Here is a 15,311-nt window from a genome sequence, read left to right as displayed (position 1 = left end):
CCCTAAAGGTCTGATGGCAAAAGATGAAAAACTGCAGCGTGTCCTGCTCCAGGACAAAGGCCTGTGGGCAGGTGATCCACAGAAAAGCTTTATCAGCTGGAAGCTGATGAAACTCCTGGGGTAACACACTGATGCTATATTACTCCCAGATTCAGTTGGCTCAGAAGCCAGAGGAAACCTCATCTGTCAATTTTCCCTGTGTAATGAAGAACAGGATTTGGCTGTGGGATTGGGAAGCAGCTTACATCTCCTGCAGGATGAAATAAAGCCCTGCTGCCCGTCCCTGTGTCCAGTCTCAGCACAGCCACGTCCACTTTGAACCCAGAGCAGCTGATGTGTCTGGACCTCACAGACTCAGTATCCCATTAGCATGATATTGCAGCTTCCTCAGCACAGAGCCACGATTTTCAGCTGAAGATTTGGCTGGATTTTTCAGTAATTGGAAAGTGACCTTTCTCTGAAAACACCACGGACGGGGCACCAATAGTTTGCCTGCAATGTGACAAGATGATAAATTCCTCTACTTTACAACAATAGTGTTCATCTCCAAAGGGAAATTTCCTCAGAGTTTTGGATGTAACACAGGGCTGTGATTCAGAAATGAATGGGAGATGCAAGGGATATTTCATTTTGTCATATAAGTTGGTTTAGTTTGAGGCAAGCAAAAAGGAGCTACAGGGATTTCCATTAGATGATGGCCCAGATTGCATGTGTATTCAAGGTGTGTTATTAACTTTAGCTTTCTCAAAAATGCAGTTATTTCACTTCCAAAGAGCTCGTATGAACAATATATTTCCATTTTTAAATCGTGCAGACCTGCATTCTTTGAGCTTCCCTTTGAATTTCAGTTATCTCAAGATTCAAAGCAAACTTCATTTAAAACCAGTGAGTTCAAATCAAAATCACATCAAACCATAAACTTCACATGGCATACCTGAAAAAACTGTAAATCAGTTCTGACTGGCCCTATCCCAAACTCACATGGGCTTTGACAGCCAGCCAGGTGTAATCAAATATCTAGGATGCTTGCTGGACTCAAGGAAAAAAAACAATATGGAGTTGTGATTTTCCAACAAAATCCTAACCAGATGATTTTTGCACAGTTCAAAGGATCATCAGGAGGACATTGATTAAGCCAAGGCCAGAAACTACAGAAAAATAGATCAAGAAAAAGAAGAAATAATTGCACTAATGGGATTTAAAAATCAACTCATCTTTCATGGCAGCTCACAAGCAAACCCCATCATCTGGAGTTCCTGGGTGCAATTTGCACATGCCCCTGCTTCTCTTGCCATTCAGAGATGCAAACTGAGGGGATGCAGAATCAAGAGGTAGTTCTGAGTGCACAACACAGCCTCCTGTGCAGCACACGAAAGTGTAATCCAGCAATCTGACATGTGCTCCTGTTTATTCCTGTCAGTCCTCTGCTGTTTCTTCAGCTTGGCAGTAGGACATAAAGATGCTGCTGTCAAAAAAGAGCATCTTCCACGCCAGCACTGCCGGGATCCCACCTCAGGATCAAGCAGCACCACCCAAACAAGAACTTGTGCCTTCAGTTCTGCAAGTATCAGCCTCATTAAAACTAAAAGACATTTTCAAGCTGCAGCACGAGCTCCTGTCTACAACTTCCACATTACTGCTCACAGAAGTGTGAAGGCATTATAGACTGATAAGTGCTTTAGCAGACTGTATATCCATCCACTGGAGAGCAAGGTTAAACAAATACAGGAGCCAGAACATTATTGTTGGCTGAGCGCTCGGGTTCCCGAGCTGCCCGTCTCTGCCTCCGGCGGGCCAGGTCCACTGCAGCACAGCTTCGAGGAGCTCCAGGCCAAGGCTGGCCGTGGGGTGCTGCAGCAAAGCAAAACAATCCCATCCCATCAGCTTTCATCACTGAGGAGCGGAGAAAAAGTGAATTTTTTTGGATTTGTTTTTCCTTCGGCTGGAGCGTTTCACTCGGGAGCAGCTGGCACCAGAAAATCAAACTGCCAAGGGCAGAATGTGTGCCACACTTCAGGAGGATCTTAAATATATTTTTGTTATTATATTCATAGCTCTGGCTCACTGAATTCATTGTACTTTTGCAGCTCCTGTAAGGCAAAGAGGGGTTGGTATAATCCATTGGTAACATCCCCTCCTTCTTTCCCAGAGTTGGTGCCATACATTTGTTTGGATGAAGCAGCTGGCACCAGAAAATCAAACTGTCAAAGGCAGAATGTTCCACCCTTTAGGAGGATCTTACATATGTTTTTGTTATTATATTCATAGTTCTGGCTCACTGCATTCATTGTACTTTTGCAGCTCCTGTAAGGCAAAGTAGTGGTACAATCCACTTGGTAGCATCCCCTCTTTCTTTCCCAGAGCTGGTGCCATACATTTGTTTGGATGAAGAAAACACAAAAGCAGAGAAAGAATTCTCTACCTAGAGAAAGTTTTCTCTAGGTAAAACAAAAGCAACAACAACAAATCCCTTAAGAGCTTGAGTTCTCCATCAGATAACACACTGGCTGAGGTGGACAGAGATGCTCAGAAGCACATGGACAATGACAGTAATAAAAAGAGAGATACATGAGAAAGAAATTAAGCCACAAATTTTTCAGCTCTCAAGCAGGAAAAAAACCCCACTGCTTTAGTTTCCAGTATAGTAGGAGCAAACCCTAAATAATACCATGCCTCACCCCAACTCCCTGCACCAGCCTGAGTGCTCAGGGGGCACAGGAGCCACTTCCCAGAGATGTGAGCCAAGGCAGGTGCCACCCTGAGCCCTGCAGAGCCCGCCCTGAGCCTCGCCTGTGCCTGAGGCAAACAGCCCTGCAGTGGTTAATGTCAGCCCCGACCACATGATCACACTCAGAAAAGGTCAAAAGAGTGATTTTTCATTTAAAAACATCTGTGTGTTTAAAGAACAAAACTTTCTCATGTGCAGAAAACCAGGGGTTTCCAGTGCTTTTATTTCCAGAGTTAAAGCCGTGCTTTTCAGCTTTGTTTAGGGTTATGGCCCATGTAAACAGGCTGTGTAAACCACACACTGCACTCAGCACACAGCGTTTCCACAGGCAGGGATAATTGGGGGTGCAAATCTGGCAAATCTCCCCCTTCCTGGCTCCTTTTCCCTCTCCAGACTGCGCAGCTTTCCCCACTGTGCTCCCAGGGAGCCAGCCAGACACCCTGTTGTTGTCCTTCCCTATATGAAGACATACACATGCCTCTAATCCTGAGGGTGTAAGCCTGCTCTGGGCTGTCAACAGGCCTTAATTGGATACATCCAGGGAGATGATGCATTGGGAAGAGGCCCTGGATTTAATAGGAAAAGGGAGGCTGCAGAGAGGCACCAGGGGAATGTGGAGGGGAGCTCAGAGGAGCTGCCCTGTGCTCCAGGGAGCAGTCACATGTCAGCTGGCAAAACCTTTCAGTTCCCACCCAGCTATCAGCCCTACATCAGTGGGTATTAATCGAGATTTAAACCCTCTGGCTTGTTTCTCAGTACCTGAGGACATGGCTTGCCGTATGCAAATCATAATGCTCCCCCTTGCTTCACTGGGCTTTTCCCACTGAAACTGCAGAGTAATGAAACCATCATGCTGCAAACAAACTCCTCTGAAAGAGCTGGACCATCCAGGCAGATCCACAGAGCAGCTGCTGCCTCCAATCCATGCACATCTCCACCCAAAAAAAGCTTCTCTGGGATAGCCTGTCACTCCCCTCTCACCTTGGAGCAACGCTGGTTGCTCTGATAAACCCCAAACTCCAACAAATTAAGCCAAAATACTTGGAGCATTTAGTCCTTGATGTCCCAGGTTTGTAGGGGAGTTCAGAGGAACTCCCAGCTGCTCCCAGAAGAAGTTTCTGGAGAAATTAAAATGTTGTGTGAAAGAGGAACTCAGAATTTTCCACCTCAGTGCCTTCCAGGAGCAGGCTCTGAGAAGATGGACTGGCAGCAGAGGGGATGGAGCTGCCAAGGCTCAGCCTTTCTCACCAGGAACAACCTCTGGGAAACAGGTAAATTTCCACAGAATGAGGTTTTCCCTCTCCAGCTGCTCCGGCTCACTGTGTATGCACACACAGTGACAGCAGCTCTGCTGGAAGGCCAAATGATTCAAAGGGATTTGGATGGAGAAAGGAGTGAGGAAGGTCATCTCTACCCTGTTCTTCACCTTCCCTTCTCTGAAGAGTGACTTCTGTCCTCTGAGTGTGATGATACAAGGGTTAATTACCAAAAAAATGGAAAAATGACATTCGCTGCCAGCAGTGCTAAGTGTAGGGATTTTGGCCCAGTTACCAAAATGGCTGAGCAGAACTTGATGTTCTCCTGAGCTGAGGGCTTTCACAGAGAGGAGGTCCATGTGGGGACAGATAATAGCACTGATCCTGCAAATAACCATTTCCTGGCACATGTGAGAGCTTGGAGCCAGACCCTGAGACGACAGTGGAAACCCAGTCCCCAGGAGACTCCTGCTGATAGCACAGGGGGAGCTGGGCCACTTACCAGATGTGAATTTGAATTACCAGGGTGAATCACGTCTTCTTATCAGATTCCCCACTGAAATGACCTCAGAGGAAAGAGTAGTCCTCCAGCTTTGCAGGCAGCACTTCCAAAAGTGAGCACAGATGTAGGGTTCCTCCAGAGTTACAGCTGCAACTAAGGCAGCACAGCTCAGGAGAGGCTTGGAGCAGCTCAACAGGGCATCCAAATGGTCCCCACTTTCTTGTTTACTGGTTTGTTTTTTTTTTTCTCATATGTTTTATGAATAGTATTGTTATTGTTATTATTGCTGATTCTTATTTTCAGGTGGGGACAGAGGGATTGACTCAAGACACTTTCAGGACAAACACCATCCTCCAAAACCATGCCTTTTAGAGACATCTTAAGATGAACACCCTGAAATTCATTGGCATTCAAAATACGAGGTGTCTTATGACAATGTGGGCTAAAATGCCCATGGTACTCCAAACAAGTGGTGCAGACAATCCTTCATTTACAAGAAAAAAAAAGAAATTCTTTGCTCCTGGCATGAGAAAGTTTACTTTCAGCTTAAAGAAATGACGGTGTGGTTTTGGGGACGGCATTCCGTTCTGCTGGAGAGCAGCACCCTGCCTGCCTGTACATCCGTGGTTTTGTAGCTACATTACAACCCTGGAGAGCTCTGTTTACATACTTGACATGTTTCCTTGTGCAGAACATGAAACCAAATTACAGTGTAAAAGCCATTATGGCTTTGCTCTTGCACCCTTTTCCATCCCATTGCTGGGTTTAGATCTATCTGGGTGTTTTTAACTGAGCCGGGTCTCCCGGCACTGCTTCAGGCAGGTTTATTTGCTGCTGCACAGGGAAATCAAGGAAAAGCTGGTGAAGCCACATGCCAGGGAGCAGGGAGAAGATGGGGGGGTGGGATGAGAAATGCCGAAAACCCTTCATGCATGAACAAAGCAGACGTGTTGGTGCATTTATGCAAAAATCATTCTGCTCTGAATGGAGAGGGACCCAAGACAAACAACCCGGATGGGATGCAGGGGAGCTATCCCACGCTCACGGCTGGACATGCTCTGCATCCCAAGGCTTGTGAGCAGCAGCAGCAGGCGGGGAGAGTGGCAGGTTGAGGGGCAAGGGCCGAGGAGGGGGGGTCTCCTTTCAGAGCAGTGCATGTTAATGAGCAGAGCCTCTGTCGGGGGGTCCGGCTGCCCGGCTCGCCAATGCCAGGGGGGTCCAAGCTGTTCTCTATTGATGCCTCTAATCTGGGTGGGTGGCTGGGTGTACAGCAGATATGATCATAAAATGGTAATTTACTTGCTAAAGGAGCACATAATCCCCATTGCTGCCCAGGACAATATTCCTTTCTTGCCTTTCTTCTTGCTTCTAGAAACAATAAATGGCATGGAATTCTGCTCTCATTTCATTAGTGGTAAATCTCTCTTGGTTCTAGGAAGATGGGACCAATTTCCGGCACCTGAGGATTTTTGGTTTGACCTTCATCTCTGAAAAAGTCAGATTGAACCTCTCTTAGAGTACGGTTGGCTGCTTTGCTCTCTGCATCATTCTTTGTTTCTTTTATCTATTTTCTCTACAGTACACAAAGGGAACACAGTGTACCAGCCCCTGGTACTCACTGTTCTGTTTCCCTTAGATGACTTGCATATGTGCTCTTGAAAAATTATTCTAAAAACCAAGGGGGGGGAAGGGAGTGGAAAGAAAAAAAAAATATATCCCTTGAGTGTTTGTCAAAATTGCTTGGAATCTCCTCTGACATCTCATTGTGTTCTCTCCATCCTCCCCTTACACAAATCAGCCAGAGGCCACAACATCAGCCATGGGGTCTGAGCTTCACTCCAGCCAGGAGCAGAGGAGCCCTGGAAGCCACGGGGGTGGAGGGGATCCCTGTCTGTCCTGGCTGGGAGCAGGCAGCCAGGTGAGGGGCAGCATCCTCCAGCCAGCTCTGCACTCGCTTTCAGGGTAACGCTCTTCCTCAGCCAACTCTCTGCAAATGAGCCTTTCCCAAGCCAGCCAACCTAGAAATCCCATTTCTCATTTCATTTAGCTCCCCAGAATGCTGAGATCATTCCTGAGTCATGGCACTGGTGGCATAAGACACATCCTTGTAGCATCCCTCACCTCCGGCATGGACCACCTCCTCCAGTGAGGCAGAGCAGCAAAGCAAACGTGCAAATAAGGAGCAGTGGAGTTCCTTGGCAGAAAAGTTGCAGAATCCAGCTTTCCCAGCAAGTCAGGTGGGAAGCAATGATTCCAGCCATTAAAGCAAGGAGATGGTGAGACAGTTTTCCAGTCCTTTTGAACGGCCAAACTGTGCTAGGATCAAGACTGATTAATTCCCAAACAGGATGATGTGAGGGGGCTGACAGAGCTAAAATGCAGATTTAATGACCTCAAACCCCTCCAGGGCTCTGCTCCCAGGCAGAAACTCTCAGCAAGCCCTGAGAGTTTTCTTTTTATCCAAGATAGGAACACTTCCCTTTCAAGACATCCTGAACTTCCTAGTCCTTGGGAGGTTTAGGCTCAGTAATGCCCAGTGCCTGCAACGTCTCTGAAGGATTTTGAGGTCTAATCCTCAAACAGTAGCTTTACCTTTCCATGCTCCCATTTCCACCTCTATTAAACAGAACAGAAACCAAGCAATGTGGCTGTGATAAGGCTTAATTAATCACTGCACATGGAAAAAAAAAAAAAAGAAAAATATGAAAAGTATCATTACTTCATCCAAGGAAGGAGCATTCCAGCCTGATTTTGCTTGACAGTCAGGGCCAGGCTCATGACGCAGCTCTCCAGCCTCAGGCAAAAGACCAAATTGGCTGGTCTGTAGTTTCCAGGGGAAATGAAGACAAAATTTTGGACCCCTGGAACTAACTTTAGACTGGGAGACTGTGTAACCTAAGCTGAGGCCCTTTAGTGGATCAGCCAGTACTGGAAATGAGCTCAGCCACGCACAGCAAACCTACATTCCTCCTGTGACAGCCTGTGCACAGTGTCCAGTTCAGCTTTTTCCAGAACTGGTCTCTGATCACTCATGGTTCCTCCATTAATGGTTTTGCTTAGTGGGATTCTGCCCTCATCCTCCAGAGCTTAGTGGTTCAAAGTCTGGCTCGGCTATAAATAACCAAGACATTTGCAAAGCAAATCATCTTATTAAAAATGGGGATTTTTTATCCCTCCAACCACAACAAAACTCTTACCGTTGAAGAGCAACAGGATTTGGCTGTGAATTGGGAAGTTCAAAAAGGGCCACTTGCAGAGCCGACAGACAGACACCCTCCCTCTTCTCAGCAAGATCACTCCAAAGGAAAGGAATGGCTTCTCCATTAAAAGTTGCAGGTTTCCTCTCTTTCCACTCCTGTTCAAGATTACTCTATTTGCTGGCTCTGCTGGATCTTTGGGGAATTATCTTCAGCATTATATTTATTAGACAGAATAAAACTGCATGGCAGAGAACTTCATCATATTTCTCTTTAATTTTCTTATGGTATTTTCTTACCACTCTTGGAGCCCTTGCTCTACCACGTTATTTCTTTTAGTAGTCAGGATATTTTTGTGCTCCTGTCTTCTCCTTTTGTGGGCTATTCCAGACGCAGTGCAATTCTAGACATCTTTGCTGCTGGTGGAAGGTTTGCTGCAGCAAGTCTGGAGGAGAGCAATTGTGGGAATGGTAATGGGGCAGGAGGGGGCCTCTGTTTGTGGGAAAGATGTAATAAGAATCCTCTTCCACAACTTCTTACTCCATAGAAGCCCCTGTGGGGTACCCAGAGGAGAACAGGGTGTGTTCTTTAGTCCGGGAATGAAAACGAATCCCAGGATCTGTCTGTGCCCAGCAGCCTTGGGAAAGAGTCCCCACTCTGTTAACTGTGCCTGAGCTGGGTGGCTTTTTCCATACACTGGAAACCCAAGCTCAAACAATGGCATAGGGCAAAAAAAAGTTTTATATATATAGTATACACGTATGGATGCTTGGTCTAAACAATTTCTGCACAGCTGAGAGGAAATGCAACAAAAGGCAGCTCCTGGGGGATTGTCCCTCTAAATCACCAACCACACCAACAGCCAAGTCTTGAGCACACATGGCTGTGACAGGAGTAACAGGGTCAGGAATCAGCCACCTAAAGACACTTTAGTCCTTTCCTATAATTCTCTTTTGTAAAGGCCCAAGGGAAAGCTGCAGATGAATGAGTTCTCCAAAAGCAGGAGTGCCACCAGCAAGAGGAAAGGAGAAATGTCATCTCCAGTGTCCTGTGATCAGCCTGCACTCATCTGCCTGTGCTCTGCTCACCCCAGCTGCAGCATCCCTCCTGGAACAGGCCTGTCAGAGGCTTCCCCCAGAGGCCTTAGCAAAATATCCAAATATCCTCCCTGCTCTGACTGACTCCAGCAAGAGAGACTAACAGGAGCTAATGCACTCGCCCTGTGCACAAACCTGGCAAAAGAAAACTGATGTGCATGGAGAGGCTGTTTGCAAACTCACAGCAGAAGAAAGAGGGGGAAAAATGCCAGCTCAGGAGTGAGCAAAATCCTTATTACTGAATTCCTTCTGCAGCTGACAACAGGTACTGAGCAGCATCTGCTTCCAGGTCTGTGCAAGACATGAGATTAGAAATCAAACTGCAAAACTACCCTGCACTGGTGCTTACATTTCTGTGCTGGTGCAATGTTGCTGACTGGCCCTCTTTGGCTCTGAATATGATGCTGTCAGTACTGAGAATATTTCTTAATCAGCACTGAAGGGTGGCTGCCAGGAAAGTAGAAGTGGCTGTCTCTCAGTCTTGCTTCTGCTGAAAGGGTGATTGTTTAAAGGGGGGGGCTGTTTGACCTTTCAATTTCTCAAATCTGTATCTCTTCGCCAAGACTGTGTCATTCTTTGTAAGCGTTTTATTGTTCAAAACAAATCTTATACTGAGAACTTTCTTTTTTATCTCCCTTACTATGTTGCCAGTCGGCAGCCTCACACTAACAAGTGATGTAAGAGCCATCTCAAACTAATAACTGAGTATCTAAGGCAAAGCCAGCTGCAGACATGGGCAATGTCTGCAGTGAACTGAGCAAAGGGGTCACAGAAACAGCCCTGCAATAACAACAAAGTGCTCTCCAGCTTGTGCTTATCAGCAATCCCCCAGCAGGTAAACAAGGCACATGTGCAGATATTGCTGAGAGATACCACGACAACCAACCAACTTGGGATGCAAACTCCTCAGAAAAAGCCTTGACAGAACTATGACAGTCATGCAGAGAACCTGGTGTTGAGATATCTAAGGACGAGAAACATTTTAAGTCAGGACGTGCTTAAAATGTTTTAAAGCGCCTTGAGAACGCCGGGGCAGGGATGAGAGGCGGGGATGGCTGACAAAGAGGCAGCTTATGTATTCTGTATATTGCTGGGCACTGCACTCAAACATATCTTTCATGGCATTCCTGATGGGAAGCCAACAGAAATACCACTCTGATTAATCAGGAAGCTACCCAGCAACAACACGAAAAGTTTGCACAAGACCAGCGAGCACACAACCTACTCTGAAAGGTATCTCGGTGAGGAAAGGTGCTCTTTTCATCAATACAGAAAACCCCTAAGGCTCAGTGCTTGTGCAGATAATGAAGCCAAACATGTTTACACACCAGTGATCATTACATGCAGCGATTAGAGGAGATCTTAGGTTAATTTTCATCTCCACAAGCTAACAGACTGATGACCTGCTGCCCCACCTCACCTCTCCAGAGCGACAAGTCAGGTGCTTTCCCAAGACAACTGTCTTGTTCCTGGGGGAAACAAAAACTTTCCCATCATCTATATGATTTAAAAGGTCAATGAACCCCATGCACTCAAACTGGTGTAATAGGACCAGCTGAGCTAAAGCAAAAATTCTTTTTGCTGGAAGTAAATAGCACACTGTTATCTCCCCAGGGGCCAGGCAATAACAGGAGGCATGTTCCCATTCACTCTGCCAGTGTGTGATATGCCACTGCTCTGCCTATAAATACAGCAGCTTTTTTTGCCTTTTTTTTTTTTTAAACAAGGCTGTGACAACTTCATCTCATCTGGGTACAACAAACACGCCTGAGTTGTGGCTACACAGCAGGGCTTTGTGTTGTGTGAGTGCGTGGTGGTGGCTTTTCCACCACAGGACCATATGTTACCTACTGTGTGGTGTGGCTGAGCTCCTACCAGTGCTTCAGAGAAAACCAGGGCAGTTCTGGAGCAGCTGCAGGGGGACAGAATGCCTGGGGACATGGCCAAAAAGCAGCACCGGAGCTGGACACACTGGCCTTTGTTCTGCACAAGGAGCTTGAATGAGAAAGAAGTTGTGAAGGCACAAGCAAGGGTCCAGAGAAAAGTTCCTTTTACAGTGTGAAATAATAAACGAGACAATGACAAAAAGTCAATACTGGGCTTGGGATTCTGTCTTGATTCTCTGCCAGCTAACCACGCTTTGTGCATTTAGAACTGACCTGGTCATTAATTTGTTACAGACTTGTGCAATGTGAGCAAGGCCAAGTCTCTTGCATAAAGATGTTTTCTCTTGCAAGCCAACTGGAAATGCTTAACATTTACTATTCACAGAGAGATCTGTTTGTCATATCTGTGACACGGCACTCCTCTCTGCACTGCCCACTCAAGACACCTATTGGATAATTAGATTCTTAGAAAAACTTTTCTGCATCCAACCAAAAGTCAGCCAAAGTTGATTAGTGTGATAAGTTCTCTGTCTCTAGTTAGGGATAACAGTGAGGGCTGAAGGAGGAATAAACAAAGCAGCTCTTATATATGAAGAGCCTTTCTCTCTAAAAATCAACAAACAAAGTGGGCTTTCCCAAATCAGGTTGCATCTGAACTGCTGCATCTGCATCATGTACAGCTCTGTTTTCCAGACATCTATCTAATGTTTTTTTTTTTTTTTTTAACTCATTTGGATCTAATTCTCTCAAAGAGACAAAAGGTAAAGTTATGGTAACTGGAGCTATTTATGTTACAAAGGAGACATAGGAGAAGGGGGTTAAAGCTAATGAATGGCTTTGGGAATGGACAGGACCTTTCTCAGAATAGAACAATAGGGTGCTTTTATGGAACTGGGAGGCAGAAAACACAAAACTATTAAAAAAAGAAAGAACACTCTTTTGTATTATTCGGCATTAGCCTTCAGAATTCATTGCCACAAGCTCGTTCCCTGTGCTTGCTGTGAGGAGCCCGTCTATCTCTGAGGTGATGATGGTTGGGAGAGGTGACTCCTGCACAGCTCATTGAATCAACCCAGCCACAACTTCAGCCAGCTCCAGCTGGGTGACTGGCACTGAATTTCAACTCATCACTACTAATCAGGCTCAGAAAGAGAGAAGCTGCTGCCAGGGTTCCATCCTTGGTGAAGCAACAAGTGAGCAGGCAGGGGTGACAGCACCGCTGAACGCTGACCAGCGAGCTCCACCTGAGAGCATTGCTTCTCCCTGGACTCTCAGGAGAGGAGGAGGAACATGCTGTCCTTACCTGGGTTGCTGCTGGCTGGCCAATGACCACCCAGCCTGGGCACTGCTGGTCACTGTGGTGTGAGACAGAGACGTTGGAAGCCCACTGGTCCAGGAAGCCTTTGGGAGTGTACACGCCGCAGTCCTTGATGCTGGTCATTTGCTCAAACTCCTCACAGACTCCATCGCCGTCGTGGAAATAGCACCTGCTGGGTTCATCTGCATGAGGAAACAGAGAAAACAAACCACACGTGTCTGCAGGATAGCTCTTAGGTCCTGATACCATCAGTGGTTGTGTATCTGCTGGGTCAGGTCACCTTGAGTGGAAGCATTGGTCACTTCTGGGTCATACCAAGGTGATTTAAATAAAGCCAAGCAACAATAGCCAACTTTTGTATTGGGCAATTCCGTGAAGATATTTCCTAATGTTAGGGGGGTTCTGCTTATTTTCATCTATCTCCTTTTAAAAGAGATAGAAGAAAGCAGAGACAGAAAATACATAGAGAGGCAAATGTGGGTGTTGGCATAATTCCACCAGCTGGGGTGGAAAAATGCCAGTGGAGGGTTTGGTCTAAAATGTTTCCCTTTTTTTGTTTTTAAAAGATATCTGCAAATCAACAACAACAACAGCAACTGTGGCTGTAGAGATGGTGAAAACTGCCAAGTTCACAGTTGTAGTGACCAAAGGGCCAAACAGATCTGTTTATCCAAGGCAGATACAGTACACACAGTGTGAGGGTGAGTTTGCCACATAAACACACGGCTTCAACCAACATGACTCAGATTTGACCTGAAAGGATCAAAAGCAGCAGGAGACTTTATTATCCTTGCCCATTTATTCTGTGGCTTCTCTAATGAGACTGCCAACAAAGATGCCAAATTTTTGAGGTTGTTTCTGTAACACTGGCCCATTAAAAACTGAACTGAGATCCATCTACTCTTTTCAAACAGACTGCATAGCAATAATGACTTTCAGTCATTAGAGTACTCTGTGAAATGGAAACCTTTGACCTGTTGGTATCCTATTTTGTATTGTATTATCATTGCCAGTCCCCAGAGGTATCCAGTTCTGACAGCCTGTTGTATTTTTGTCTGGCAAATAAGCCTGTTGAAAAAAAAACGGTAGGAAATTAGCCAGAGCTGCTAGCTGGACTGATGGAAAGGATCCCTAAGGAGAATCCTGTCGGTAGCACTGGACTATCATGAGCTAGGTGTCAGAAAATCCAAGGGCTGCTCAATTTTGAGCTACTTCCAATCTACTAAATCCCCTGTTTATTTTTTCTCCTGGTTTACACAGTGAAATACCATCATGAGCCAGAAAACACCAGTTTATTGCTATTCAATTATTTAATGACTTTCACTCCTTTTCCTCCTGTGCAAGATTCCAGGTCTTTAAGAGAGGGTGGCTTTGAAAGAATAGAGAAGTCTATCAGGGAAAAATGTCATTATGGTTTGATTTCATCACAGCCTCTGTGGACAACTTGTGTACATGTATAAATGTAGGCAAACTGCATATTTGACAGGCCAGAGCTCCGAGCTGGTGAAAAGGAGCACAAGCCTGGAAGTGTTTCAGCTGTATGAGTGCAGTCCTGAATGAATTTTCCCAGGGTGGCCAAACTTCTTGCCCTTACATGTCACATCTTAACATCATCATTTGTCTGGGAGCCACCAAACATACGTCCCACCCCTCAAAGAGCTCAGAGGAGGGCCTGGGGGAGTTTTTCCAGACAAGAGATGACAATGACTCCTGGGGTGTCTGGGTGGATGTGCTGATGGGCCCTAAGGCAACCCAGCAGTGCCACCCCCATGGGGCTCATTCATCCCTGGGAGAGCCATGCCCTGTGTCTGGGCAGCTCAAGGGATGGGTGGAATGAGAATGTCACTGTCATGGCCATGGAGAAAAAAACTCTTGGTTCCCTCACCTTATCCTTCTGCATCTCCTGTTCTGCTCCTCTCCCATATCAAGGCATATGTCAGGTGTCAGGACAGTAGGATACAATTAATTGGCTTACCCACTATGTCCCAGTTAGAGTGAGAGGCCCAACAGAAATCTCTGAGAAATATTCAGCCCCAAAAAGACTGAGATCAGCAATCAAAAATCCTCAAAACCAAATGCCAAACAGATGCAAATATGTATTTTTGGGAAAAAGCGCATTTCTTTGTCATTTTATGAAAAGAGGCTTATTTCTGAAAAAAGCGGTGGGGGGAATGAAAGGAAAATACCTACCCTGTTAAAAAGACCTGACCTTCAGCCTATAAACATATGCAGAGTCAGATACGCACACGTACAGTGAAACATCACCAGGCTGCTGCACACCCACGCTGACAGAAACACTGACACACAAACGCACGGGCGCTCCCTTTGCACATCCCCGACTCAGCCACCCCCCATGCAAACACCCACTAACTCACAGCCTAATTTTAGGCACATGCCTTTAGACAGTGTTCCCCGGCCTTCCCAAAGCACTGACTTCTTTCCATGACAGGCACTGAAGTAAGCACAGCATTTATAGAGCAACAAACTCCTGCGCTGGCTCCAAACGCTCCCTCCTAATGCGGTGATAAACGTAATGGGCTCCTGATAAGATCATGCGTTTGGGATAAAAGAATACTCAAGGCCTGCTTCAGCCCGATGACTTAATTCATACTCACATGGAGGGGAAAGCAGCCTTTGAATAGCTGTGATCCAGGACAGTGTGTGATCCTAACAGAGGCTAATTTGTTCCTGATTATGCCTAAGACCCCAATAAATCTGTCTGCTCAGAGTCTGCAAAACCCGAGGGAGGAACTGAACAGAGAGCCTGAGATGTCTGAATTAATGGGGGCTGCCTAAATGATTAACCAAGTCCTGCTGAGCTGCACTGTCATGAGCTCTGGAGCTGTGCTGGCCCTGGAGAGCCACAACATCCATGGGACAGCATAGATGTCATGCACAGAAGCTGAGAGATGAGGCACCCACTCGCCTTTGTGTGCTCTGAAAAATGATGAGGGAAACTGGCTTTGCAACGCTGGTTACTTTTAAGGAAGATCTGTTGGTCTCACTACTGAGTGTGCAGTGCTCTGCATTGAGGGGAGTGCTGGTGAGAAGAGGGGAAGGCCTTTCCTGCCAGTGGGCTTCCCAATTCTGAGTGATGGCAAACAGGGGATTGTCATTAAATCCTTCCAAGACACGAAGGCACCAACCTTCAACAGCCAAATGTGGTGCATCACTGTGTGGGCTGCCAAAATCTAGCAGAGGTTCTTCCTTCAGTTCTGACTCTGGATTCTGCTGGTGATCTTGGATGACTGGCAGGTTACAGGTTGAGCTTTACATTTTCATGAGAAAAGCAAAGAACAATCAGATTGTTTCTTCCTACAACTGCCC

General features: G+C 46.2%; 1 protein-coding gene across 1 annotated transcript in view; it reads right to left on the bottom strand.

The window, feature by feature from the left end:
* The window catches only part of PAPPA (pappalysin 1), a 175,419-nt gene that overhangs the window by 58,098 nt on the left and 102,010 nt on the right, over positions 1-15,311 (bottom strand). The window contains exon 10 of the mRNA XM_059486423.1: positions 11,970-12,166. Within this exon, the coding sequence (XP_059342406.1) occupies positions 11,970-12,166 (197 nt within the window). The remainder of the gene's footprint in view (positions 1-11,969; positions 12,167-15,311) is intronic.

The sequence above is a fragment of the Ammospiza nelsoni genome, chromosome 20 (assembly GCF_027579445.1).
Source record: "Ammospiza nelsoni isolate bAmmNel1 chromosome 20, bAmmNel1.pri, whole genome shotgun sequence".
Classification (NCBI taxonomy): Eukaryota; Metazoa; Chordata; class Aves; order Passeriformes; family Passerellidae; genus Ammospiza; species Ammospiza nelsoni.
The sequence above is the reverse complement of the archived record's forward strand: the minus strand, read 5'-3'. Positions and strand labels throughout refer to the sequence as shown.